General features: G+C 37.6%; 1 protein-coding gene across 1 annotated transcript; it reads left to right on the top strand.

Moving 5' to 3' along the window:
* On the top strand, nt 1-27992 carry LOC129241422 (uncharacterized). Its single transcript, XM_054877717.1, has 3 exons — nt 1-208; nt 8992-9181; nt 27839-27992. The coding sequence occupies exons 1-3, from the start codon at nt 1-3 to the stop codon at nt 27990-27992; spliced, it is 552 nt and encodes a 183-aa protein (XP_054733692.1).

Raw genomic sequence — 27992 nt, 5'->3', positions numbered from 1 at the left:
ATGAAGCTCAGTCAAATTATATCATTATCGCTCATACCAACGTTGTATGTGTTGTTTGTGTTATTGCTGGAGTTTGTGGAAGATGCTGTGGCACAAAATCCTGACCCACTTTTCCAGCTACCCGTGCAATTGGTGGGCTTTCCAGTTATTGTGTTGTCCGTGCGTTTGTCGCAATTCGCTAAAAAACTGGCCTACTCGCTGAATCCAAGTAAGTTGATTGAGGAGATGGAAGTGGTTGTGTAACAGTGTCGATGTGCTTTGATATGAACAAACAAAAGAAACAAAAATAAATATCGGAATAAAGACATCCTCATTTTTGTGGCAGAAATTTTAATACTATTACTCACTCAGCGAGAGCAAATTTTTTTTTGTTAATTAATAAAAAAAAAAACGGAATGTAACTGGGCTCAGTGAAAGTTAAATGTGTGGCAGTGAATAAAATGCGACACAAAGAAGTACTTATTGTTAAGAGATAAAGTGAACTAAAATCTAATGCTAAAAGGTTTAAATATCTCTCAGTTGAGCTTTAAGCTTTTGGTCCATTATTATATTTAGAGCTTTTTTTATAACTTTGGCTGCCAGTGCTTTTGAAGTAAACAATAGTCGGGAAAGTTCTGATTTTTTTTCGAGGAAATTTTTTTTTCTCGAAAAACGTGTACCACACGCCTGGTGCATATTAATGAGAAAATAAATAGAATCGAAATATTTCATATTGTTTTTTTAATTGCCATATTTTTTTTATAAGAATACAGCCTATTCTACAATTAATACCATTTAACTAAAAGTTTGAGACTGTGTACAAAATGCATTGAAATTTAAGAAAAAATTCTGAATAAAAAATTCGAAATTCAGATAAAATCTCATTTCTTATTTTTTGTAACTTTTATAATTTTTTTTTCATAAAAATATAGCTTTTTTAGCAAAAACTTTCATATAAATTAAAGTGCACAAAATTCCCCGAAATTTCAGAAAAAATTCTCATTTTTCGTTTATTTAATTTTTTTTTTTATTGTAATGTTATAAAGTTTTTATTTACATTCCATAAAGATTACACCTAGTACAAAACTAATAATAAGTAATTTTCATTTCACAATTTGAAGTAGCTTAAACAATATTGACAACTAAATCTTGAGGTTTCTTTCTTTTTAATCTTCTTTTTACAGTTGCTTCATCGCTTAGTACGGAAGCTTCTGCGTTAATGTGTTTTTTTAATTTTTCAGCATGCTTAACTACACAGAGATTGGCTGTGTCTGAGACGGTTTTTAAATTTAAATCCTTGTGCGGATCTTCATTACGCACGTACCAGGGAGCTTTAACGATTCCCCTGATTACTCTATTTTGGAGGCGCTGTATAATGTCGATGTTGGTCTTTGCAGTACATCCCCATAATTGAAGACCATAGGTCCACACCGGCTTTAGCACTTGGTTATAAATGAGGAGTTTATTTTGAGTTGATAGCTCAGAGTTTCTGCCAATTAGCCATTAGAGTTTTTGCGTCTTTAGATTCAGCTCAGCAGCTTTGATTTTCACGTGCTCTTTCCACTTGAGCTTTACATCTAAAGTCATGCCTAGATACTTTGCACTATTAGCATTTGGCACTATTGCTGACAAAATATGAACTGGTTTGTAGATAATTTTTTTATTAGTAAAATCCACGTGAACTGATTTGGTTTCGTTTAGCTTTATGTTCCAATTTTCAGTCCATGTGACTACTTCGTCAATGGACTTCTACAGTTTCTGGATGGATTCGTTTTCAGTTGATCCAACAGCTAAGATGCATGTATCGTTTTTACTTTCGTATTTAATTCTAATAATTTTTTTATAGAAATATGGCTCCTTTTACAACAAATATCATAAAAACTGATGTTTCAATTGTGCATAAAATTCATTGAAATTCCACAAAAAAATTGCCAAAATGAACGCAATTCTTGAGCAACTTTAAACTTTCACTTTATTGCCCCAAAATTTAATTTAACTACATACGCAGACGTTTTTTAACAACTCTGATTAAAAAGTTGAAAATTTGTATGATACAAATTTTTTTAATTTTTAAATTTGACCCATAGACTTTATGGCCAAAAATAAATTTATAAAAAACACAAATGCCAACTTTTGGTTTTGTTCATAGAAGACAATTTTATTGTAAATTATTTGTAATCTTTCAACTAGCGCTCACCATTGAAGCCGTCCATCGGAAAATATCAGAAAGAAAGTTTGGCACCAAGAATTTTCCATGGTAGTTGGGATTGCATGTTAGCAAAGAAGTTTTAAATATAGAGAGTAGAGCTTTTTAAAACTCTGAAAATATGGAAACAATAAAAGAATTCAAAAAACTAATTTTAATGTGTTAAGAAAGTGTTTCACACCAAATTATATTATAAATAGAAAATTTAAAATTTGTTTAATGGTTTGTATTCCTCCTCCTGGTGTAACTTGCAAGCTTTTAATCGCCCCATAATGGAGTGAAAGAGACTTTTTATTACATTTCAAGTTAGATTATAGAAAGCGTAAACTGTGTTCATTATCTACATTATTTTATATAACACTCATACAGGATGTAACCCCTTCTTTAGGTAGGAATCTGAAATGGTTGAAGTACCACTCTAGCACTCCCCAAGTAGCACCATTTTGATACAATTCTAATACCTCCAACAGGCACATATCTACAACCAGCGAGAGCTGTTGACGTAATGGAGAATATTGATGGAATTTAGGTTGGCGCACTGCTCCAAGCCGTATAAGAAAGAAGCGCTCAGTGACCTGAATCGCTGAGATACCAAACGCGGCCATTTACAACAGCTCAACAGCTTCCTTCTCTGAAAGGTCCCCACAGCTTCTGCAATGGAAGTTAAAGAGTAAACCTAGTTTTTTTGCGTCTATGCCGATCATCTAATGACCGGCAAACACAGCAATGAGTTTGGAAATGTAAAGGCGTGAAGTCCCCCGTATTTTATACTGGGGCCCAAGTGTTTTCGAAATAGCACATGAAGAATTAAAGCGCCAAGCTGAAGCTAAATCATGTGCAATTCCCCTTTAACAACAGTCAGGGTGATGCAGATGACCAGGACCTATGTCCTGCAACTCAGATCAGAGAAATGTTAGCCGCACACCCGAGATATTTGATCTTCTCCTTACAGGAGGTGGCTAGTTTGGACCAGCACCATGGAGTCATCAGAACCTTGATCGTGGCTTGACTATCAGCAAAATGTTATTATCTTCCTCGGTTCCACATTCTCCAAGCATTTTGCATGCCTGCAGGATCACAAAGACTTCTGCCGGAAAAACACTAGCAGTATTCGGCAATATTTATTAAATGGCGAAATATGGAGGATTTAGAAAGACTCTTGCTCCGCCTCCCGATTCCATCTCGGAACCGTTAGTGAAGAAACGCCAGTTTCGGTGCAGATTTTCCCTTCATTGCAATCTTGCACACATGGAAATACTGTCCTGGCAGGATCTTTAAACTACAGTTGGCGGATAGAGAGATCTATACAAAATTCAGAGAAATACCGTGTTCATTGAGAGTTTACCTCCCGTGGCCAACCTTCTTTAACCTGATTGCACTTTGAGCAGCGATGGAAACGACGGAAAAGTCGATGGGAAGTAAGTGGAAAACGTCATTCAGGGCAGCACTGGGACAAGTTCTACATGCTTCGGTAATGCCAATGCAAGCAGTTCTTTGCACTCTCCTGGCCTCCTATAGCCAAGTCTCAATGTGTAGCTTCCAATGGAGTTTAGAGTCAAGTATCACCCCAAGATACCTAACTTCCGGTAAAAGCGGGAGAACGTGGTTATTTAGACTGGGAAGTCTAAAGTGTGGAGGTTTATATTTTCTAGTAAATAGCATCAGCTAAGTGGCATAAATAGCATCAGCGGCTGAATACAACAAACTAACCAAAGTAGGGGCGAAAGGACACCACCCTGCGGCGTTCCTCCATGCAAGATTTGTGCACTTTAGCCGCTCTTTCCGCTGCTTAACTTTCCGTTGATTGCCCACATCATTCTGCCAACCGACAGCATACATTTCATGGAAACATCGAGTAACCCTACCTCTCGACTGGTGTCGACAATGTCATGCTGGGCAATTGAATTTTCCTGAAAATGATTATTTACCAGGACAGTCAAAGGTTTTTCTGCAGATTCAGTGCAGTTCTGCAGAAGTGGTCTCTCTACTCTCATGCATAGTTTGGCAGAATCCTTCACGGAATCAATGGATTCGCAGTACTACTTCCAGAAGTTGCATTACGCAAATTTAACGGCTTTATGGAATTCATTCAAAATTACACGGTAAATTGGAAAGTTTTAGTTTGGTTCCATTCTTTGAAAACCCTCCAAACCTTTGCTTTCAAGTCGGTCAGAGTTTCGCTTCACCAGGGAGGGAAGTTTTTCTTGCTAAAAGATACTGAACAAACCTCTTTCAAGGATGGTCTGATAGGACCGCTTTAAGTGTTCCACCGGTTGGTCCAGTTGATCAGTGGATGAGTAGGAAAATGTTCGCCTGTTTAGCTTATTATTGAAAACCAGATTGAACAGAGATCAGCTGGTTCTTTTAGGGTTGATTTTGTAACGGATTAACCTTTGATCCGAAAAGGATTTTCTCTGAGTAACCTTTCAATTATCAACCCCTTTTTTAATTTTAATACATTTTATATTGTGAGTATTCATAATGTTGTCTTTAAACAATATTTAAATCATTAAAAATTCAGTTGACCCATTCTGAAAACCAACTGAGTATTCTAAAATCCAGTTGGGGCTTTCTAAATCCCTAGTCGTCCTTCTATCATTAACTTCCTGCCATTTTACCGTTTTAAAATGTGTTCTTTTATCCGAAGTTTTATTATTCACCATGTCTCATAGCCATAGCATACTTTTGAGTTTTGTTTGCTGGAAAGCCCTTATGATGTAGTTTAAGAAAGAAGGCCCCAGTCTGCTTTGGAAAGTTTGAAAACCGGAAATATATCAATCACGACTATGACTTTTTCGTTGCCTCTTGAAGAGTCCAACATTCTTCAAAATGGTGGGAACAAACCTCTTTGAAATTGAGAGAAATTATTTTGCGCTAAGTTTGAGCATTTTAATAAAAAGTCACAGATAAGTAAAATGTTGACGTAGGTAATAAATATTAACAGTAAAGTGCTCCATTCTTATCTCTGAAGATTCTACCACAAATAACATGGAATTTGGAAATTGGAATCACTAAAAGTCTCTTCCTCCTCAGTAGATTTTATGTATTCTATGGATCAATGCATTTTTTTATGGATTTTAAGGTTCAATGTTGCTACTGGAGAAAATCCAGACAATTTTGCGCATGCATACTCGTACATTTATAGAAGTCTACTTGGAAGTACTACTGCTGAATTTAAGTGCCAAGTAAATCAATACGAGCCTCAGAGTTTAGCCAAACTGGCATCTCAAATTGATAACCTTCCATTTTAATTCATCAATTTAATACTTAAACTATTGCAATTATTTTATTTCTTAAGCTTTCTGTTGCTTATCATGCATGTATAATCACGCTTTCACACATACCCAAGGCTTCATGCCACAGCTAAACGTAGCGAAAACTATGTAAAATAAATACAGATAGCATTTGAGCTTTTTCTTTTAGAAAAAAAATTGTACTCTCACAAATTTTAAAATGCGCACAAAACAATAACTCTAATTACAACAACTCTATCTGTTGACATCGAATAACCCCCAAACGTAGCCATTAGCCACAATCAGGCTTCCATTATAAAGTTTTAAAATTTACTCGCACTCGTACCATGGCAAAATGTCTCCAAAATATATAAATTGGCATACATGACGAGCAGCATGTCGCGCAGTTGTTTGTGTAATTTCATATTGAATTCAATTGCTCATTTGTTGTTGTTGTTTTTGTAGTAGTTATTACGCATGCAAACATTGCTTGAGTTGTTTGATTCAGTTTTCGGTACATTTAATGGAGTCAAGGCTGCGCTCTGCAGTGCATGACTGGTCAAATGAGTGACTGACTTACTAAATGACTGATTTACTGAACAGTGACTGCTTGGAGTAGAGTTGTGAGCGATTTCGTATGCGCAGAATGTAGTTTGCGCTAGTTTTCCAATTGTTGGCCGCATTGCGTGTACACTCGCCAGTGCGTGTGTTGGCACCGGCAAGGGCTACTTAGGTACTCAATTGCGCATAAGAAAATAATTTTATTGAAACTGTTAAAAATACCACTTTTTAAGTGTAAGCAATTTGCTAAATATATGCCACTGCAATAAATATTTCAGAGGAATCTAAATACATATATAATAAAGCACAAAAATATTTTTTTGTTTGCAAAATCGTGACATCTAATTCATTCAATTAATTAATGAAGATAAGTGGAAAAAAAATAAAAATAATAAACCACTTGACTTTTTTGTCTGGAGTTAAATTCAGTCAAGAAGCGGAACAAAATGATTTATTTACTTAAGGACGAACAAATTTTTAGTATTATCTTAAAATTGAAATTGAAATTTGAAAAGGTCGAGCCAAGGAGCATCAAGAGATTTTGTGGCTCCTAAAACACTCAGGCTAAAAAGCCCATTGTATTTAGAGTTCTGGAAAGAGGGTAGATAGTCAAGGAGGGGAGGAGAAAAGTATCAAAGAAAAAGATAGGAAAGCATAGAGACAGAGATAAATGTAGTTAGTCCTGTGAGGATTTTCCAAATTCCTTGGCAAATCTATAATACCCTCCAGTTTTAGAGAACGAATTCCATCTGAGCCACTTCATATCTTTCGACTTAACACCGTAACATACAGCACTGCGCCTGCTCCATTTCTCGCTACACGGTGTTTACAAATGCTCAGCGATGCCAATACACATATGTATCCACTCGGGTCAAAGGCAATAAAAAGAGATTTTTATGTAGACGACCTGCTTACAGGATCCGATAATTTTGAATCTCTAGATCTTATTAGAAGTGAGGTAGTTAAAATATTAAACTCGGCAGGATTCAATTTATCTAAGTGGTTTTCAAATCACCCATCATTTTTCGATTGTGAGAGTTCTGAGAAGGCCTTAAACTTCAATCACACAGACTCCACAGAAACACTTGGAATCCATTGGTTGCCGAAGGAAGATTTGTTTCGGTTTGTCTTAAATGACAACTTTACCAGTTTACGAGCCACTAAGCGAAACATATTATCAGTTTCGGCTCGTCTTTTCGATCCTCTTGGTTTACTTGCCCCACTAGTTACCAAAGCAAAAATCTTATTGCAAGAGCTTTGGCTGCAAAAACTAGATTGGGATGAGTCGATTCCATTGCACCTCGACACCAGCTGGGAAAATTTCAAAGCCAATCTACTGCAGCTACCATCAATAAGCATTCCTCGGTTTGTACATACCGAGTCGAGTGCAAGCTGCCAAATTCATGGCTTTGCCGACGCCTCAATACGAGCGTATGGCTGCTGTATATACATACGTAGCCATTCGGCTGGTGGAACGAAATGTACGCTGCTTACTGCAAAGTCTAGAGTGGCTCCGCTGAAGACTAAATCTCTTCCACGTCTAGAGCTCTCGGCAGCCCACTTGCTGGCCAAATTATGGTCACGAATAGCGCCAATGTTGAGTCGGCCAATTGAAAATATAAACTTCTGGACAGACTCCGAAATTGTTTTGCATTGGATCAAAACGCATCCATCTGTACTACAGACCTTTGTTGCAAACAGAGTGTCCGAAATCCAAGAGTTGACGGATAAAGCTACTTGGCGACATGTGCCAACTAAGCAAAATCCCGCGGATCAAGTGTCTCGGGGTTGTAACGTGGACGAATTGAATAATTCTATCTGGTTTAGCGGTCCACAGTTCCTCCTAGAAGACCCTGCGTTATGGCCAACAAACACCCACTTCCAGCTCTCTCCAGGAGACGAAGCATTAGAGAAGAAACGGAACGCAACAGTTTTAGTTGTTCAAGCAAATGAATCGCATCCAATTATGGAACTCACCAAAAGAGTATCTTCTCATCAAAAACTGCTTCGTATTGTCGCTTACATATTAAGATGGATAAAACGCATTAGAAACCCATCTGCGACATTCACACAAATGCTGACGGCTGAGGATATTAAATTAAGTTTCCTCAAAGTCATTTAGGTGGTTCAACATGTTGAATATGGTGAAGAAATTATGAAACTCACCAAAGGTACCACCCTACCCTCAAGTTTGCAAAAACTTAATCCGTTTTTGCACAACTACTCGGAATTGTCGCTGTCGTTTAATTTACTCCGAGTAGGAGGCCGCCTATTAATTGCGCCTCTCCCATATGATGCCAAGTTCCCACTGCTCTTAAGCAAGAACTCGCACTTCGTTACCACATACTTACGGTACCTACATTTTCGAAATCACCATGCTGGAGCAAAGGCATTGGTAGCGCTTCTCCGAGACCGCATTTGGCTGGTCAATGCTCGAGAAGCTTGTAGTCGTACCGTTCGAAACTGCACACACTGCTTTCATTATAAGCCGAAGCTGCAAACCCAAATAATGGGAAATTTGCCTGCCGATAGGCTTCGTGCACTACGACCCTTTCTAATATGTGGAGTAGATTTTTGTGGTCCCGTATATACTACATTGAAAATACGTGGTAGACCCCCAGTAAAAACATATATCGCAGTGTTCGTTTGTTTCACTTCAAAGGCAGTACATTTAGAACTAGTAACAGACTTGTCTTCTAATTGTTTTATTTTCGCCCTAAAAAGGTTCATTGGACGCCGAGGAATGCTGCGGAAAATATACAGCGACAACGCTTAAGATTTTTCATGGCGCCCGAGCAGGGACTTGCACCCTGGAAATTCCATTCTCATGACTTCGGAACCCAAAACTCGTAGCCGTGCTCTAGCAAAGGCAGGACACTCACAGAGAAAGTGCTCAGTGCTATTATATTATAGTATTACCTTACTTTTGTTTTAAGTTTGGCTCACTTTTCTAAAACTTTTATATCTATGTTCCTTTACTTTACTTATTTTCATCATTTTTCTCCCTTTCAGATACCTATCGTGCACGCACCAAACGCGAAATTGCCGCATCAGCCGCTTATGATGCCGAATTAGCACAAAAAGAGATCTTGCGGGAGTTTGGTCCACGCGCTTGCATACTGGAGGAGCCTTGCCGTGTGCACGCCTCACGCCCGGGTCGTTTTGGTGCGCAAGAGCATCCAGCATGGAATGAAATATTGAGGTGGGTAAATGTTTAAATCTCTCAGGTAAGAATGTGGAACTTTATTTACGTGCACTCAAATTTTAACTAAAGCGAAAATGGCAAAATTTCGGGAAGCTGAGACAGTAGAAAATATTTTTTGATGATTTTGGCTTGCCGTGAAGAAACACTAAACTAGTTATCTTATGTCATCTCCAAATATTAGCTAAAGGCAGATTGCATACAGGGTTACCGAGAAAGTCATGTTATCTATCAACGATCTGGTATCACTTTCCCAATAAACCCGCGTAGGTGAAACTAATTTTTGTACCTAGTACATAATAAAATATTTGTTGTGAGTCACTTTGATCATTATGACAGAAGTTGCTTCAGTCTGGTTATTAAAATGCACTTCAAGAATGTAGGTAAAGTGAAATGGACTGATTAGCAAAACTTTTTCTCGTGGTTAAAAGTGCATTTCGTAAACACGCATTCACTATATGATTATATAAAATTTGTAATCACATGGAGGAGGGAATATTTTTCTATATGAATCGACAAAAAATTATTTCTCTTCTAGGGCATAGGGCCGAATGTAATTTTTTCGAATTTTCGAACTTCAGATTTGGTATCATTAAAATTTTCCATTGCCAAGGAATTAAAAAAATTAAAATACCACCGAAAATTCATTGCACATTTTCTTCGAATTTTCGAACTTCCGATTTTATGTCATTCAAGTTTTCTATTGTTCAGATATATGAAAACAAATTAAAAATCGACAAAAAAATTATTTCTCATCTAACACATATGTCGGAATTACACTTCTTTCTTCAAATTTTCGAACTTCAGCTTTGATGTCATTCAAGTTTTCCATTATTCAGAAATTAAAAACTAACAAAAAGTTTTTTTCTCATATAGTACATAGAGCCGAGTTTATTATCTTTCGAATTTTCGAACTTCAGATTTGATGTCATTCAAGTTTTCCATTGTATAGAAATTAAAAACTAACATTCACATTTTTTCTCATCCAGCTCATGGACTGGCTGCATTTACACATTACATATACTTCAGTAATATTATTTTCTTAATAGTTCAATAGCGCCCAGTGGGCAGCAATTCCAGAAGTTGGCGGCATTTCATTTGAGACACACTTTATACGAGTATGGGAGCAGCGACTTCGATGTCTGTTCCCTTATTCGCCTTATGTGCCTCTTTAATTGTAAATATTGTATTTGATGAGACCTTTTTGTATAAAGTGCCTGCTTTATAATTCCAATAAAGTATAATTGGGTTTGTTTGGAATCAATTTCAGCATCCATTTGATCGTCCGTAACTACACATGCGAATTCAGCCAAACCATATCATAAAATTTTCAATCCAATTTCAGAGCTGTTATAATTTTTATGGTATTTAAATTTCTCACTGGATCATACTTAGACGGTCGAATCTTATTTATTTCCTGTATTTTTAACTCTACAGGAAGTAATAGCCTGCTTCTTAAAGGCTTTTTTTAAGAAAAGGACTTTGCTCTATGCTCTTTATGGACATGTTTTTTCTGCGAAGCTGGCATTTATTTATAATTGTTTTTTCTCAGAAATGTATTGTTAATGGTGGTTAAGTTTGAAGGGCCGGTATTGATTTTGAATAAAATACAATTGTTTGAAGAACTTATTGCCATTTCTCTTTATTATGATAATATTGGTACAGCTCAATTACGTATAAAAGAAAATATCGGCCAAATAGCCGTCGCGGCTTCGGCGGCACACCTCCATCCGATGGTCCAAATTTTCGATGACGCTGAGGCATAATAGAGGTTCTATGCCGTTAATGTGCCGAATTATCCAATCCTTTAGCTCGTGAATTGTTGCTGGCTTATCGACGTACACCTTTTCTTTCAAATAACTCCAAAGAAAGAAGTCCAACGGTGTGAAATCACATGATCTTGGCGGCCAACTGATGTCGCCGCGATGTAAGACTATTCGGCTATCAAATTTTTCGCGCAAAAGATCCATTGTTTCTATAGCTGTGTGACAAGAGGCACCGTCCTGTTGAAACCACATATCGTCCACATTTATATCTTCCGATTCGGGGCATAAAGAGTTCGTTATCACCTCACGATAGCGAACACTATTCACAGTAACTGCCTGACCGGCCTCATTTTGGAAAAAATACGGCCCAATGATGCCGCTGGCCCATATACCCCACCAAACAGTCACTCTTTGTGGATGCATTGGTTTTTCGGCAATCACTCTTGGATTATCATTCGCCCAAATGCGGCAATTCTGCTTATTGACGAATCCACTGAGGTGAAAATATGCCTCATCACTGAAGGTGAAGTACGCGATATGCATTTTGATTTGAACGCCCGTTTTCATAATAAGCCTGAATAACTTTAACGCGTTGCTCAATTGTGTATCTTTCAATGGTTGAAACTGACTTAGTCTAGAATTGAAAAGTGTCAAATGAAATGCAGAAAGAAACTTGACGTTTAGGTGTGGTTCACATTCAACATCGGCCCTTGAAATTTAACCTCCTTGTATTAGAAATATTTTATGTTGTTACTACCGAAATAAATTGCTTATTATACCCACAAGCAGAATCAACGGTTTGTTTTCATAGACTCGAGTTCCCAGATGATTCCCTGTTATCAAGCAATCAGATGAGCTCATAATTCAAATTACTAACCAAATCACTCCCTTTATGCTTCTTTGTTTTCTGAGGCTCAATCAGGCATACCGCCGCTTTCATAAGACTTAGGTTGAGCTTCATGAGATCGGCAAGTCTGTGAGCGGTCCTGCCGAAGTACATGCACTTTATCCAGTAGAAAGCGGAACATTCATGTATATATGTACACATATGTGATGTTATGAAATTTCGTCACTTCTAGGCACAGTTCACATAGGCGCAAGTTTCTTACCTCAATTCTGTTGAAGTTACCTCAATTCTGTTGAAGCTACTGTAAGCCTAAAGTAAAGGAGTTACCTGTATGCCGCTATGTCTGAATTTGGTATCCCCGCAAAACTAATACGGCTATGTAAGATGACGTTGCTCAACACCAGCAGCGCCGTCAGAATTGGGAAGGACCTCTCCGAGCCGTTTGATGCCAAACGAGGTTTCAGACAGGGTGACTCGCTGTCGTGTGACTTCTTTAACCTGATGTTGGAGAGCATCGTACGAGCCGCAGAACTTAATCGCTCAGGCACAATTTTTTATAAGAGCGTACAATTGCTGGCGTATGCCGATGATATTGACATCATCGGCCTTAACAACCGCGCTGTTAGTTCTGCCTTCTCCAAACTGGATAAAGAGGCAAAGCGAATGGGTTTGGTGGTGAACGAGGACAAAACGAAGTACCTCCTGTCTTCAAACAAACAGTCGGCGCACTCGCATATCGGCACCCACGTCACTGTTGACAGTTATAATTTTGAGGTTGTAAAAGACTTCATGTATTTAGGAACCAGCATTAACACCGATAACAATGTCAGCCTTGAAATCCAACGTAGAATCTCTCTTGCCAACAAGTGCTACTTTGGACTAAGTAGGCAATTGAGCAGTAAAGTCCTCTCTCGACGAACAAAACTAACACTCTTCAAAGCTCTCATCATAAACGACCTATGGTATGGCGCAGAAGGTTGACAATGACAACATCCGATGAAGCGACGCTTGGAGTGTTTGAGAGAAAGATTCTGCGTAAGATTTTTTGGACGTTTGAGCGTTAGCAATGACGAATATCGCCAGCGATGGAACGATGAGCTGTATGAGCTTTACGATGGCTTAGACATAGCGCAGCGAATAAAGATCCAGCGTCTACGTTGGCTGGGTCATGTCGTCCGAATGGATACAAACACTCCGGCTTTGAAAGTATTTGATGCGGTACCAGCTGGTGGTAGTAGAGGAAGAGGAAGGCCTCCTCTGCGTTGGAAACATCAGGTGGAGAAGGACTTGGCTGCACTTGGTGTGTCCAATTTGCGCCGGTTAGCACGAGAAAGAAACGACTGGCGTGCTTTGTTAATCTCGGCCAAAATCGCGTAAGCGGTTATCGCGCCAATTAAGAAGAAGAAGCCTCTTCTATTTGCCATTTCCCCGCTCGCTATCTCTTTGCTTGATTAACTTAAAGAAAGATTTACATGCGAAAGCAACAATAATGTCATCGAGTAAGACCCGCCGCTAGCGCGTTTGGTTATGTAATTTAAGGCAGTTCTCTTCCTGCGTTGCCACATATGTTCATTTGCTTCATCTATTCGTTACTTGCTAAGTCTTCTCGAAAAAAGAGGCCTTGTAGATGGCATTAAACAACATTTTGGCTGTCGGGCGGTATTAAGATTAATTTTTGAGTTGTGAATAATTTTTGCTCATTATGGATTACTTAGATTCAGTTGAAGTTTTAACCAAAATAATTCCCAAAGTGTTTTGCTGCTTTTACCGCTTCTAGGAGGGCTTTTTCCGAAAAATGCTGATAAATTTCTCAATTCACCACCCATTCACTTGATTACCATACAGGCGATTTTTAGTACATCTACTTAAGTCTTAATTGAAACTTCCTTCGCGTCTTCTAATTTTTTTTTTTTTTTTAATATTTGTCCCCTATCTTACCTTCTTCGCATGTTCCTTAACTCAGCAAATTAAGTTTTCTGCACTTGTCATTTAGTCTAAATGATTCTGTTAGCTCATCGCCATCTGAGTCGTATGCATGTTTTCCAATCAGACACGAAATCAGTTTTTATTTGCGAATTGCTAACTCATCTGTGCATAATTTAATGTCTTGTTCGCAAAACGTAATCGCTTTCGCTACCTTTTCCTTTCTTTTGCTTACGACGACAACAGCACATGCGGTAGTTGGCGGAAACTAGCAAAAACACAAAGCACAATGGGACGAAAAAAAAAAATACGAAAAGGATCTAAAATGAAAAATGCTATAAATTGGCAAAGTGCATGTCATTGCGTCACTAACCGAAATCGGTTATTTCAATTTACGCAAACTTGATTGAACTACAAATGGGAAGATTTTTCTTGCGCCAAATTGGAGTGGCTGTGGCAGCAAAGTGCTTGAATGCGAAACATTAGTGGAGATAAGTTTTGTTAAGAGTTACCAATAAAATTAAATGAAAATGAAAAGATACGAGTATTCTATTAAAAAGCTTGCCTACTTGAGTTGAGTTTGGAAAAGTAGTCATTAATGAGTGCTGATGATAATTTCAATCTTTTACAATATTTTGAAAATTTTTTTTAAATTTTCCTGTGTATATGAATATATATACAAAAAAAAATTATTGGAGACTCAGCGTTAAACTTGAGGCTAAAAAAATTTTTTATAAAAACCTTTGAAGCAATATTCGTGTCTGCTCGATAAATTTAAAGACGATCCTCTCTTGCGCACTCAGCGCTCAGCATGGGAATGGACTGTGAGTTACCCGCTCTAAGCCGTATAAATCAGACTTTAAACTTTGTGCAAATCTAAAAAAATTGCAACACATTTTTATCGAAATTACTGGATTAGGCTAAGTTAGGTTAAACCTCTCCCCAACCGAGGGTCCACTTGGATAAAGCATCAAATTCGTCCATTGTGATGCCATACAGTGGAAAAAACAGATGGGTAAGAAGAAGGAGGATGCTGATCAAACGGTGACTAATTACTTTAACCATCTCATTATCCTCGAAATTTCGAACTTTTCAATCAGAATTGTTAGAAAAATTGCCATAGGTAGCCTGAAAAATCGCGTTGGGTTTTGGCAATCGCGTTTGCTAACGCCGTTGGGTGTTTTTGTCATACAAGGTTCGATTGAAAAGTAATGAGCCTTATTTTCTTTAAGCAATTTTATTAAATCTTTTGGCTTATACAACTAATATTCTTCAAAATAGGACCCTTGAGCGTCAATACATGGCTGGTAGCGGTCCTTCCACTGCAGGAAACATTTTTTAAACTCATCCGCCGGAATCGCGTTCAATTCGGCTGTTACAGTTTTTTGGATCGCTTCGATGGAGTCGAAACGCCTCCCCTTCAGCTTTTTTTCAAGCGCGGGAACAAGAAGAAGTCCGGAGGGGGCAGGTCTGGTCTGTAGGGAGAGTGGGGAAGCACCGGAACCCTCATCTTGGCCAATGCAGAGGTGCAGAGGAAAGCGGTGTACGCCGGCGCATTGTCCTGATGAAGGATCCAATTGTTGACGAGGTCGTGCCGAACTCGGGCGAAGCGGTTTTTCAGCCGAAGGAGCACTTCTTTGTAAAATGCCGCGTTTACAGTGCTTCCTGGAGGTACAAACTCCTTACGGACGATGCCGGACGAGTAACGTTGCTCCAACGATCGCTGCATTTTCACCACTGCAAAATCCTAACACACCTTTAAAACAGCTTTCACGCGCGGAGCGATGTTGACTGCACCGCTGTTGCCAGCGAACTGGGACCGGTTTCTAGTGGAAGGGGAAGTTCCAACGATCATTTTCCCCCACCAGCCGATTCGGTTGATCACTTGGCAGACGCTCCGCGCAGGAAGGCTCATTACTTTTCAATCAAACCCTGTATAACCAAAACCAAAAAGGTCGAGTATTCGTTATATGGACAAGACCGCCAGCAAAAAAAAATTATCAAAAATTATCGAGAATTTTGAGCCACTTCAAATATGAGCCTATTATTTGAGCCAACTAAAATTTAATGGACTATAAAACTGCATACCCGTTTTTTGGATACAAAGTTTGAAATAAGAATGAACAATTTTCGAATTTTTTAAAGTCTTTAATAAACTTTGACCCTTTAATTTAGATGGCACCTGTTGCGGAATTAACCACATATTTACAAAAAATTAATGAGAATACAGAAACAAAAACAAGAAAACACCTTCAAAACTATTCAAAATATTGTGGCATAGTGTTGTGTATAGTTTTTTCGTGGGCTGGAACTGTATATAATCAGATCATTCAATTTAAAACTCATTCATTCATTCATTGAATTTGAAAATGATTATACACCCTATCGGAAGATTTATAATTTTTGTACATGGCGGCGTACGTCAGTCATATTTCCCACTTGTGCAATATACAAACAAACCAGTAAAAGAGCGCATAAAATTTCTTCACTCAAAATCATTTTTTTTCTTTTAGTAAAAAAGTTGTTCAAAAACAAACTTGGATGATTAATTTTGCGCCACCTTGTATTCTCACGCATCCTGATGAAATATGAGTCCTCATACCATCATTGAAATTTGTTAGGGGTTAGAGGTAGCCAAAGGCTCGGAAAAATTATGATTTTCAATAATTTTTTTTTGCTAGCACAGCATTAAAACATCATGTTCCGACTTTACTTTTGCAAAATTTGAAAAAAAAAATTGATAATTGTAAAAGTTATCGCTGTTTGAGTGGAGTCCATTTCTCCAGAAGTCCCTTGCGGGGATCATCACACGTCCTTTGAGATTCATCCAAAATCTATCGAACAGGAAAAATTAGTTTTATTAATAGATAATCTTGTGCCTGATCGTAGCTTTTTTTCAAAATTAACAATATGGCGGCCTCAGCAAATATTTTTCAGATTTTCGAGAAAAAACCGACATTTAATTGTTTAAAAAAAAGCGAAATTTTTGAAAAAAAAATCCTTCGGTGAGGTACGAGTTTTTTATGTTTTTCAAAAGCAGTATACATTTTATTGACATCGACCAAGCGGTTTCCAAGTTACAGTGATTACCAGTTCAAAAAACATAGTTTTGAGAAAAACGCATTTCAAGTTTTGCTATCGATTTCGGAGCGCCCGAGCGCCCTTTGTTAATTGTTGAATAACTCGAAAGGTATTTATCAGATTGACTTCAAATTTTCATACATTATTTTTGAGGTATTATACTTTAAGAAAGTGCAAAAAAGGAATTGAATTTTTAGAAAATTCTGACTACGCCTAACCCTTTAATACAGCGGCCATCAGCTGTTCAGTTTTTCTTAGTGTAAGATATTGGAGGCATTGCGAAACCTCAGCACGCAGAAGTAACAAGAAAAGTTAATACGAAATAATAAAGGCAAAGTAAAATTTACATGGCTTAAATGGACATGATGGAAAGAATTTGTGATGAGAAACAATTTTAACTCTTGCATATAGTAAATTATGCCAAAAAGTTTCGATATCAACTACCAAAACCGAAAAAGTAACGAGTAAAATAAATGCTCGCATCAGGAAAATATTATCTCGGGTTTACTTGCAAGTACAGGTATCGAGAAATCACTTTATACTGCTAGAAAAAAATTATTTATCACTTGGGGTTGCTTGCTCAAGACGAGATATTCATCCACCGGAGTGAACTACAGCACTTGGCGACGAAGTTTCATTCCCACAACAAAACCAACTCCGAATTTGCGCTCCTTCACATGGCAGCTACAGCAGACATCGTAAGGTCCTATGTTTTTCTTGCCTTGCCCCATCCATCACATCTCTTGAATGGCAGTGATGTCAGCCGTTACTCTTACGAGGACATCAACCAGCCGGGCAGAGGAACCTTCTTTATTAAGGGACCGGGCATTCCAGGTGCATGCCCTGAAATCATATTCCTTAATTCGTTTGTAGGGGTCGTCATCAGTACTGGAAGTTCTCATCCGAGGCTTTGTTGCTGTTTTCATACGGGAGGATTTTTACGTGGACGGGTCCCAGCGCACAACTATCTATGTTGGGATGCTTCGGTTACTCACGTTGGCTCGCTCTCGAACGGGTGCTCAGAAGCTGCCCAGAGGATACTTGAGCTAATCCCGCCCGTTGTGAGCTGCTTGAATCATATGTAGAAGAATCGTCCTGGCTACACCCAAGTGAATGGCGATCAGTAACTTTCCCCACTTGCGTGGACTTCTACATATGGAACTATCCTCCAGAAGCGAATGTTAGTCCCACACCAACCCATTTTGTTGCGGCGGCGCCTTTTTCTTATATTATCTTCCAAAGAACCTCACTTTCTCAGTACAATAACGCTTACTTTACACCTGGCAACTCTGCGCTTCGCGAAATCTCAACTTTCTGGTAATTGACTTTTCTAAAAGTGCGCGCTGTAAAAATGAAGTTTTACTGTATTTCATTACAACTCATTCAATTCATTTGCGAGTGAAAGAGCAAATAATGCTAAAAATAGCAAGTTCAAGTCATTGAAAATTCGCAAATAAAACTGGCGAAGAAAAGCTGAATGACTTTTCATAATGTTATAAGTTGTTGCAGCAGCAAAAAACAAAAAAAAAAGTGATTGCTTGTACGAAACGTAAAAATTAGCAAAAGAAAACATTTCGTGAAGAAAGTCGATTTTCTTTTTATTGTTCATACGTATCAGATCCCTACATTTGCTTTTTTCTATTTCTTTTTTTATTCTTTTGTTCTCGTTTGCTGTCTGTTGCACTAATGACGCCAGCGATCGTAAAATTTGGCAGACGTAATGCTTACGAAATGTGCGTTACTCATACGCCGTGTCGTCGTCCCAACGCTTCTGTGTACACCGTGCGCTTATTGTTGCTTCGGTACCCTAAAAGTATGCTACCATTGTAGACAATAATAGCAACGCCACTGACCTTTGTCAACACGTGCGGTAGTGGTGCAGTGCAGTGCGTGCGTACAGAATAAATTAGTAAGTTTTCCCTCGAGATTTTTCCAGTCGATAAACAAACGAATGGCGTAATGAAATAGCCAAACAATAGCGGAACAGCAGTGACTAAGGGCAGTACATGCAAAGTTATATATACTTAAGCACAGAAGAATATGAACTGAGCGGAGAGTACGGGGAGTTTTAATAACTTTGCAAAAATAAAAAATGAAAATGAAATGGTAGAAACAAAAATAAGTTGAATGCGAAAAAATTATTCTGAAAATGCACAAAAGCAAGCTCTTTAAGCATATCCCGCCACTAGACAACACAATTGGTCACTCACAAATTTTATTTGGCATAACTTCTCTTCAACTTCTGCAATTTGTCTTGCTTTACAATCGCACACACATACATACAAACTCTTTTTGCATAATTTCTTTGTAACAAATTTGTGATTGCAAAAGTTTGAGCGAATAAATTCCATTTGACCAACGAAATTAAAACAACAGACAAAAAATCTGTTGAAGCAGTTCGCTCATAGAATGGAATTAAAACTAGATTTACATAGTAACTGCAGCATTACTCGGTGTCTGTGTATTTGTATGTAGCTCTGAATGTGCCCAAGTATGTGTTTCTAAAAGTGTATGTGCTTATGTGCGTGCAGTTGCTATTTTTCGCAAATTTATGGCAGTTGTGCACACTTTTGTGGCGAGATTGCGTCAGTGCACTGCGTTTAATGATTTCACTTTGCATTTTTACGTAATTTTTGCTGCTTATGTGTTTTGTCCACTATGTGGACTTTTTGTGGGGAAAACAATTTGCGCGCCATTGTAACCCTTTTGACCTTGACGGAGTGAATCAGTTGCAGTCGCCTGTTAATGAAGCAGGAAGTCAAAATAAGTAAAAATACAATTTTTTTTAAAATATCATAATTAGTATAAATTTCGTCTGTCGAAAGTGGCTGCACTTTTAATGTAAATTTCAAAAAAGAGGAAATTTAAATATAAAAATGTGTCTTTTGGCAAACTCTTTAACTTTTTATGATATCATATAGAATTTTCTGTTTCTCGGCGCAACTGAATATTTTTGAGCATTTGTGGGATCATCAGGAGACTAAGTTGCAAAAACAAAAAAAAAAAAAAAAACTAAGCTACATTTCTAAATATTTTTATCTTTACCACAGACATAACCGCTTAAGTTTAACCTTAAATTATATTTTGCTTTACTATAGGGTGGCCATAGAAGAATGATAAGAAACGAAATTTAAATAGAAAATTTATCTATGTCACATATGAAATTGGCTCTGGCATAATTTTGAATACCATTAGCTTTGGGATAGCACAAATGGCTGTATCGGTAATGCTAGCAGTAGTTTAAGCGGCTGATTAAAACGTTTTATTTTTTCAATTTAAATTCAATTTAATTTATTTACTTAACTAAGGAATACAATATTATGCTTACTAGCTAAGCACTTATAAATAAAATCTATGAGTTATCGCATGACTTAGAAAAAGTTCATCAATGCCGCTCCAATAAGATACAAGTCGATATCTGTGACATTTTTTGATAACTTGGTCCAATATGTGCGGCTTTATTCCGCAAATAGCATCTCGAATGTTGGTATTGAGTTTGCCCAGAGTGTATGGCTTTGTTAGCACAAATAGCCCTTAGTTTGAATTGAATGGAGCCCCAAAGAAAATCATACAGTGATGCCCAGTCGTATGATTGCGATAACCAATAGATGAATACGCGCCGTGAGTAATCCATTTGTAAGGTTAGGTGGAGTTGTTAACTTTCTCTTTAAAAACTAAGAGCATTGCATTCCTTACCTGGCATGCAGCATCGTTTCATTGGAACCAGATACGCAAATAGAAATGCTGTCGAGCACTGAACACAGAAAGTTGATTAACATCGCTCTATACCGAGAATATTTGACGATAATGGTGCATTCTTCCTTATTTTGAAAGAAAAGGTACATGCCACAAGTTGCAACAAATAGTCAATTATTGTGGATGTATTGATGCTTGGACGAGCACTTGTGGAGTGTGTTCGCTCTAGTAGTGGCAATTTTGCATGCTGCTGAACTTCGCTTGAGAAGATGATTTTTTGTCCCAAATCTTGAACTGCTTATTTACAACTGAGCCGAAATAACGACAATATTTTTTATATTTTTTTTGCCACTTGCATTATTTTTATTTGTCTAAAATAAATATAACAAAACAACAAACAAATCAAATTATTCATAGGCATAACTACGAAGGAGCTTATCAGTGTGTCTTTAGACTTGGAAAATCTACCATCCACCGAATATTTTTAGCACGCAAAGTCTTGGAAAAAGCCCATAAAAGGGAAATCGGTGTGTGTCAATTTTAAAGCTGCATTCTACGGTACAAAATGGAGTTGCCCATGTGCCGCGATTTCTGAATTTGGTATCCCCGCAAAACTAGTACAGCTATGCAAAATGACTTTGCTTAATATCAGCAGCACCGTCAGAATTGGCAAAGACCACTCCAAGCCGTTTGATACCAAACGAGGTTTGACTCGTTGTCGTGTGACTTCTTGAACCTGATGTTGGAGAGCATCGTACGAGCCGTAGATCTTAATCGTTCGGGTACAATTTTTTATAAGAGCGTACAATTGTTGGAGTACGCCAATGGTATTGACACCATGGAATAAATAACCAAAGCGAATGGGTCTGGTAGGGAACCAGGACAAAACGAAGTACCTTCTATCATCAAACAAACAATCGGTGCACTCGTGTATGGGCACCCACGCCACTGTGGACAGTTATAATTTCGAGGTTGTAAAAGACTTCGTTTATTTAGGAACCAGCATTAACACCGATAACAATGTCAGCCTGGAAATCCAACGGAGAGTCTCTCTTGCCAACAGGTGCTACTTCGGACTAAGTAGGCAATTGAGTAGTCCAGTAAAGTACCTGTAAAGTCCTCTCTCGACGAACAAAACTAACACACTTCAAGGCTCTCATCATGCACGTCCTAACGTATGGCGCAGAAGTTTGGACGATGACAACATCCGATGAGGCGTCCCTTGGAGTGTTTGAGAGAAAGATTCTGCGAAAGATTTTTGGACCTTTGCACGTTGGCAACGGCGAGTATCGTAGGCGATGGAACGATGAGCTGTATGAACTTTACGATTACATAGACATAGCGCAGCGAGTAAAGATCCTGTGGCTACGTTGGCTGGGTTATGTCGTCCGAAGGGATACAAACACGCCGGCTCTGAAAGTATTCGATGCAGTACCTGCTTGTGGTAGCAGAGGAAGAAGAAGGCTTTGGCTTTACTGTGTGTGTCTAGCTGGCGCCAAAAAATCAGCCAAAATCATTTTAAACTTATCGCGCAAATCAAGAAGAAGAAGATTGAGAAGTTTAATGAAAGATTAACATAAAATATATCGCTATAAATGCAGAGATTTCAAGTTGAGTAGGCATCTAGAATGGGTATATGGGGTCATGAAAAGTACTGGCACGATGAGCAAAGCCAATGAAAAATTTTTGGGTACGCTCAATTAGAGCTGCGCGACAGGCATGATAAGGTTTACAATTGAAGGATGTGTATTCCACTTTAGAACGAACAAATGTTGTGTAGAGCAATTTAATAGTACATATAAGCACTTCTGCACTGTTGCGCCTTTCAAGGGCTGAGTTCCACATATTCTAACAGGCGTCAAAAGATGCACGCTGAAATGGCAAACTTCACTTAATATGTGTGTTGACAGCTGTAGGATTTCATTGGTAAAATGTTTTCACTGTTAGAATATACCAATTAAAAAAACAGTCATGAACTCAGGTCATCCTTTATTTTTTGTTTTCTTTTTGTGATAGGACATCCGCCTTTTTTGTGAGATTTTGCACCGTGTAACTTCTATCTATTATACATATATTTTCCCGTCGTTTCCTAGGACCTTCTATCCATTGCGTAAGTGTAAAAGCGCATCATAGTCCTTTGAAGCTATGATAGTGAAAGTTGCGCGAATTCTGCAGAAGCTGTCAATACAAGAAGGATTTGCTTTGAATGCCACAGGAATAGATTGTACATTGAGTGTAGAAATAATCAATTATATGAATGTGTGGATTGAAAATGAAACGCTTTGCAGCGCAAGCCCCACTATTTAAATGCTTCACCTCATTTAAAAGCTGACATCTAAAAGCCGACATGCCAAGTTTCGGACCTCAGCCGAATTTGTTTCAAACTATCAGTTGAGTTCGTCGTTGGAGTTAAAAGTTTTAGCCATAAAAGGGAGTTGAATTGTATTGTGGACCGCAAAAAATTTCTAAGCACTCAAACAATATTGTCCATTGTACGAGTACTGGTTTTAAGAGGGATGGTTTAAAAGATTGAGAAAGACAAGATTATGAGCAGTTAGTTGAGTCAAAAACAATGTATTTTTAATATTTATAATAAAAATCAATTTAAAAAATTTACAAAAAATATTTCCCTAAGGATACTATTCTCAATAAATCCGAACCCAAAATGTCCAATCAAAGTTTACTGAAAGACGCAGAGCGGCAGAAAAAATGTTCTGTGCTCTTCTAATTATCCAAATAGAATGTACCTAGTGGATCATCGATGAAACTTATGGGGATCATTTGTTATTCCCAATGAGTTTGCCACGCAATTAGTACCATCAGGGCTCATAACTCACATTTCCACTCTCTGAATATGAATTTTGCTACCACACAGGTCTTCTTGATTATTTTCCACATGTCAGTATTGCACCAATAGTTTTCGTGAGCAGGTCCCGCAGTGCCCACACACCCACATATGTTCAAGTTCATTCCACTTCGCAACAGAGGTCAGTCTTGGCTTAAATTTCTGGGCTATCATTGAAGAGGTGTGAATGGTTTCTCCGGCCTTTAGAGCAGCTTGGCTGTCACTAAATATACTGATTTTATGTACTCCGCAGCTTTTATGTATTAGCCAGTTCATTGCCTTGAGTTCATAATTTCAAGTTCACTCCACTTTGAAAAGCAGTTCAGCCTCGACTTACATTACTAGATTATTTATGAAGCTTTTAAGACTTTGCGTCCGCTTTTTAAAACTTTTAACGCTGCTTAGCTGTCAGGACACACCCTGATTTTATGTGCACGCCGACTTTCGGTAATTATTTAGCCTGGCAATAGTTGGCATTTAATTGATTAAGAAGCGAATACTGTATATTGAAATGCACTACTTAATCTGCTGCTTCCGTTACTCTACATCTACTCCTTCTTTTCCAATATCCTCATAAGTAGCTGAAATACTAGAGCCACTTCAGTAGCTTTGGGTTTTATGCCGTTAGGTTGCGAAGCCACTGCCTTTGTATTATGCGGCATTTTATGAGTCACTGCTATTTTTTCGCATTCATTCCATAACAAAAAACAATAATGTTTTCCCCACAGTCACTTAACTATTATATGATACGCGAGTATTTGTTACTCTTTTATTATTTTTATTATTGTTGCTTTAGCTGCTACTCAGAAGTTATTATTTTTTAATCTACTCAGGTTTTTTTGTGCTTTCAGAATCAGCGCAGCGCAATTTTCATTGCCATTTCACTTTGTTTGCAGAGTGTATATTTACCGTTTGGAAGTAGAGTATCCAGGTTTTTTTTTACATAATTGTGTACAGTGGTGAGCATAACTGAGTGCACGATTAGCTTCATATTTTTATATAATTCTAATATTTACAAGGACTTTCGAAGTAGATTTTTGAAGTGAAAACTTCTTTAGAATCGTTGGGAGTGATTTGAGAAAAAGTGAAACGAAAAAAGCGACACCCTTGGCTACGAATATTACATATAAACGTAGCGACGAACTAAATAACTTTTAGGCCAGCGCCGACAGCATGGCGCGATAGCCGAGCGGCTAGCAATGTGAGCTTCCGATCCAAAATTCTTGGTTCGAATCACAAGAAAAAAATTTTTTTATACAGTTATTTTATTTTATTTTATGATATGTTTATGAGGAGCTTTTTTCATGGCAGAAATACACTCGGTGTTTTGCCATTGCCTGCTGAGGGGTGAGCGCTATTAGAAAAATAGTTTTCCTTAATTTTGGTGTTTTCACCGAGATTCGAACTGACGTTCTCTCTGTGAATTCTGAATAGTAGTCACGCACCAACCCATTCGGCTACGGCGTTTGTTTAATTTTACTGATGCAAAAATGAGGAAAAATATATGAATAAAGTTTGCTTACTGTTTACACATTTTCCAAAGGTGACGGAGAACCAAAAAAAAAAGTCGATTTTCAAACAAATACGAGTGCATATGTGTAATTGTGTTAGAGTTTCGGTCACGTAGGTTTTGCTGGGGGCGCTCATAATAGCAACCGCGTGTGTATTTTTATATTCGTAAATATTTTCAGTTTTAAATATTTACCGCAATTATGCCGAAAAATAATACAGAAAGGTGTCGTGAGTATCGACAGAAAAAAAAATCAATAAATAGCATCACGGAATTCATTCACGAAAATTTAATAAAGTATACACCAGAAGTATCGCGGATACTTAGAAAAGATTACGATAAAGTTCCAATGATTTTAAGTGGCAATTTTAACGTAAATTGCATTGGACACAGCGGTTCCTTTAATTGACTTTCTCAATCCAACATTCAATTTAAAAATGTGTAACAATCGCACTGAATCGACAACACGATCAAAAACAACAATTGACGCGGTATTTCAAAGATATGTTGACAACATCGAAACCAAAGCATTTGTATCATATTTTAGCTATCATAAGCCACTCGTATCATTTGTTGAAATTGAAAACATTGAGGATGAATAATAATAAAATGAAGAAAATAAAATATGAACTTTATAGCAATATTATAATGAACCTATAATTATCCCGCCCCTAATGCTGCTTTCGTCTCATTCTCTCACAGTTTGTTTTACGGAAGGTTTCACTTCTATCGCGTCTAACCGTTAGACTGGTATTTTTTTTTACAATAGTTACATTTCTTTTCTAATAATTTTCACTCGTAAACCAAATATAAATCAAATTTTTATGCTTTATTTAAAATGTAAAAAAATTCAACAAACTTTTATTTAAGTTTTGAACTTTTTAATTAGAATTTGTAGAACATTTTTGGGTACTTAGTAACATAAAATACTTGAAATAAAATTTACCTAAATTTCTAACTGGTTATGACCCTCGCCTTATTTGAAATGGTGTTTTTGGAGTGTTTCTTTAAAAGCGTGTAAAACGAAAACGAAAAAATATTTTTCATTTTTGTTTCTAGTATTTGTATTTTTTGATTTATTCTTAAAAACAAAATTTTTTTTGACCATGCGAGGTTCTTTCAAAAACTTGTCGGCCTTCAAAAAATGGTCTTCCAAAAAAAGGTATGTTGCTGACGACACGAATTCCGGGGCACGGATTCTCACAGGTGTCTGAAATCAAAAAGACAAAAAGGTTCTTGTTCAGTGTGAACGCCGTTATCCTGTGAACTACGATTTATAAACAAAAATAAAATATGACAAAATGGCGGACGTTCAAAGATGAACAACCGTTTTTTGTCCCTTTGTTTGCTTTAATGGTCCGCAAAAAAAAAAACAAAAATTTTGTTTTCCAAATGGTCGTAAATCATACTTCACTTCATATCACTTTTGCATCATTTAATTTTTATTTGATCAAAATTGGTTCAGTCGAACCGGCTATATTTGCAGCCATTATCCAAGAGAAGAAAATTTTTTGAATAGAAAATTCCTCTCAATTGCTCTTATTATATGAAAAAATCCGTGAGAGCCATCACTCAAACAATTTTTATAAATCCGCACTCTTTTTAGGTGCTTAAAACTTGCACTAATTTTACCAAAGTTTTCAGATTTCCACTTCGATCTTATGCTCTTTTGTGCTCTCTACTTACCACGACATGTTTCTCCGACTTTAGAACTCAAACGCTCACACTTTGGCAATTAAGGTGGAACTCTGGATGGAACAGTTTGGTATATGAATAGCGGGACTAATATCCGATTTAAAAAAGTGGGTAGAAAGAAAGTATGGGGAAGTTAACTATTACCTCACACAGTTTTTATCCGGGCACGGGTCCTGCGCATGTATGTATTTGTGGTGGAAGGGGAAAGCTGAAGCGACCAAATTGTATTTATGAAGACACCGAATATGCTGATGCCGAGCAGATCTTCTTCAAATGCGAGAAGTTGAACACAGAGAGAACAGCTTTACACCTGCAGAAATAATCGAGGAAATAATGATAGGCGAAGAATAATGTAATGCCGTCGCAAATTTCGTTTAGGATAGTAAGCGGAAAAGGAGGCGTGAAATGGAAATTTATGCTGAAGAGCATTAAGCTTATGTTTTTCAATACAGGCGACCTTCGTCGCATGGAGAGTAGTGAAGAGTGAATTTGTCTTTCTTAGGACGTCGTCTTGGACCTCGACCTTGAAGTCATGCGGAAGCAGTGCCGGGGTTGAGGGAAAAATCATAGAGACAAGGAGGCATGCTTGTGGACTCACCGCATTTTAAACCAAACCTCACCGCCAAAGAAAAAAAAAAAAGAAAAAAACTCCAGTTCGCTTATCAAATTTAAGATAGAGCTGGATTCGGCTGCGCGCTTATGTCTTCCTTCTTTCCGCAACTGAGTGAGATGTCTCAACCTTCTCTGCGCTACAGCGCTACATTCAAGGAAAAGTTACACTGGAGTCTCTCCGCATGAGCTACGTTACTGCATAATTAAACATTTTCCAAAAATTCTGATAAAAAAGTTGAAGATTTTGATAAAAATTTGTTGAATTTTCATGAATTTTTTATATGATAAAATTTGAGAGTTCGATTTATATGGGTTTTGAATAAAGAATAAAAAATATTAAAAAGAAAATACATTAAAAAATGAGAAAAAAAATTTAGCTCTTTTAAAAATCACCATCCACTCAGTTATGCTCGTCACTGTACGAGTAGGCAACTACACACACATATATATTTACATACCTTATTTGGCTTGTGTACTTAAAAAGCTATGCAAAGCTTAATTTCCTTTTGTTTCAACATTTATTTGCTTTTATGCTCATTGCTCGACTATTGTCATATTCCTTTGTTATTGTACTTCTTGTTTGTGTGTGTGTGTGGGTGGTGTGTGCATGCATTTGTTTTGGTGCTAGCATTTAATTCTCTTTTTTTAATTATTTCTTTTTTCTTGCTTGCTTCCTTTGCAGAAACTACAGAGTTCAATCAACCGGCATGAAACAATGGTACCTCCTCTCACTCTACATTGGCGATGCAGTGCGCGATGTGCCACTGTGTCGGCACCTGGCCAAACGGATGCCATGTCCAGGCGTTGGACCATTGCCGCCACCGCAACCACGTTAA

This window comes from Anastrepha obliqua, chromosome 3, assembly GCF_027943255.1.
Source record: "Anastrepha obliqua isolate idAnaObli1 chromosome 3, idAnaObli1_1.0, whole genome shotgun sequence".
Taxonomy (NCBI): Eukaryota; Metazoa; Arthropoda; class Insecta; order Diptera; family Tephritidae; genus Anastrepha; species Anastrepha obliqua.
This window is presented reverse-complemented; position numbering and strand designations above follow the sequence as displayed.

Coding starts and splice junctions, on each gene's coding strand:
- LOC129241422 (XM_054877717.1), top strand. CDS start 1: ATGAAGCTCAGTCAAATTATATCATTATCGCTCATACCAACGTTGTAT. Junction 209..8,991: donor GGCCTACTCGCTGAATCCAA/GTAAGTTGATTG, acceptor TCTCCCTTTCAG/ATACCTATCGTGCACGCACC. Junction 9,182..27,838: donor GCATGGAATGAAATATTGAG/GTGGGTAAATGT, acceptor CTTCCTTTGCAG/AAACTACAGAGTTCAATCAA.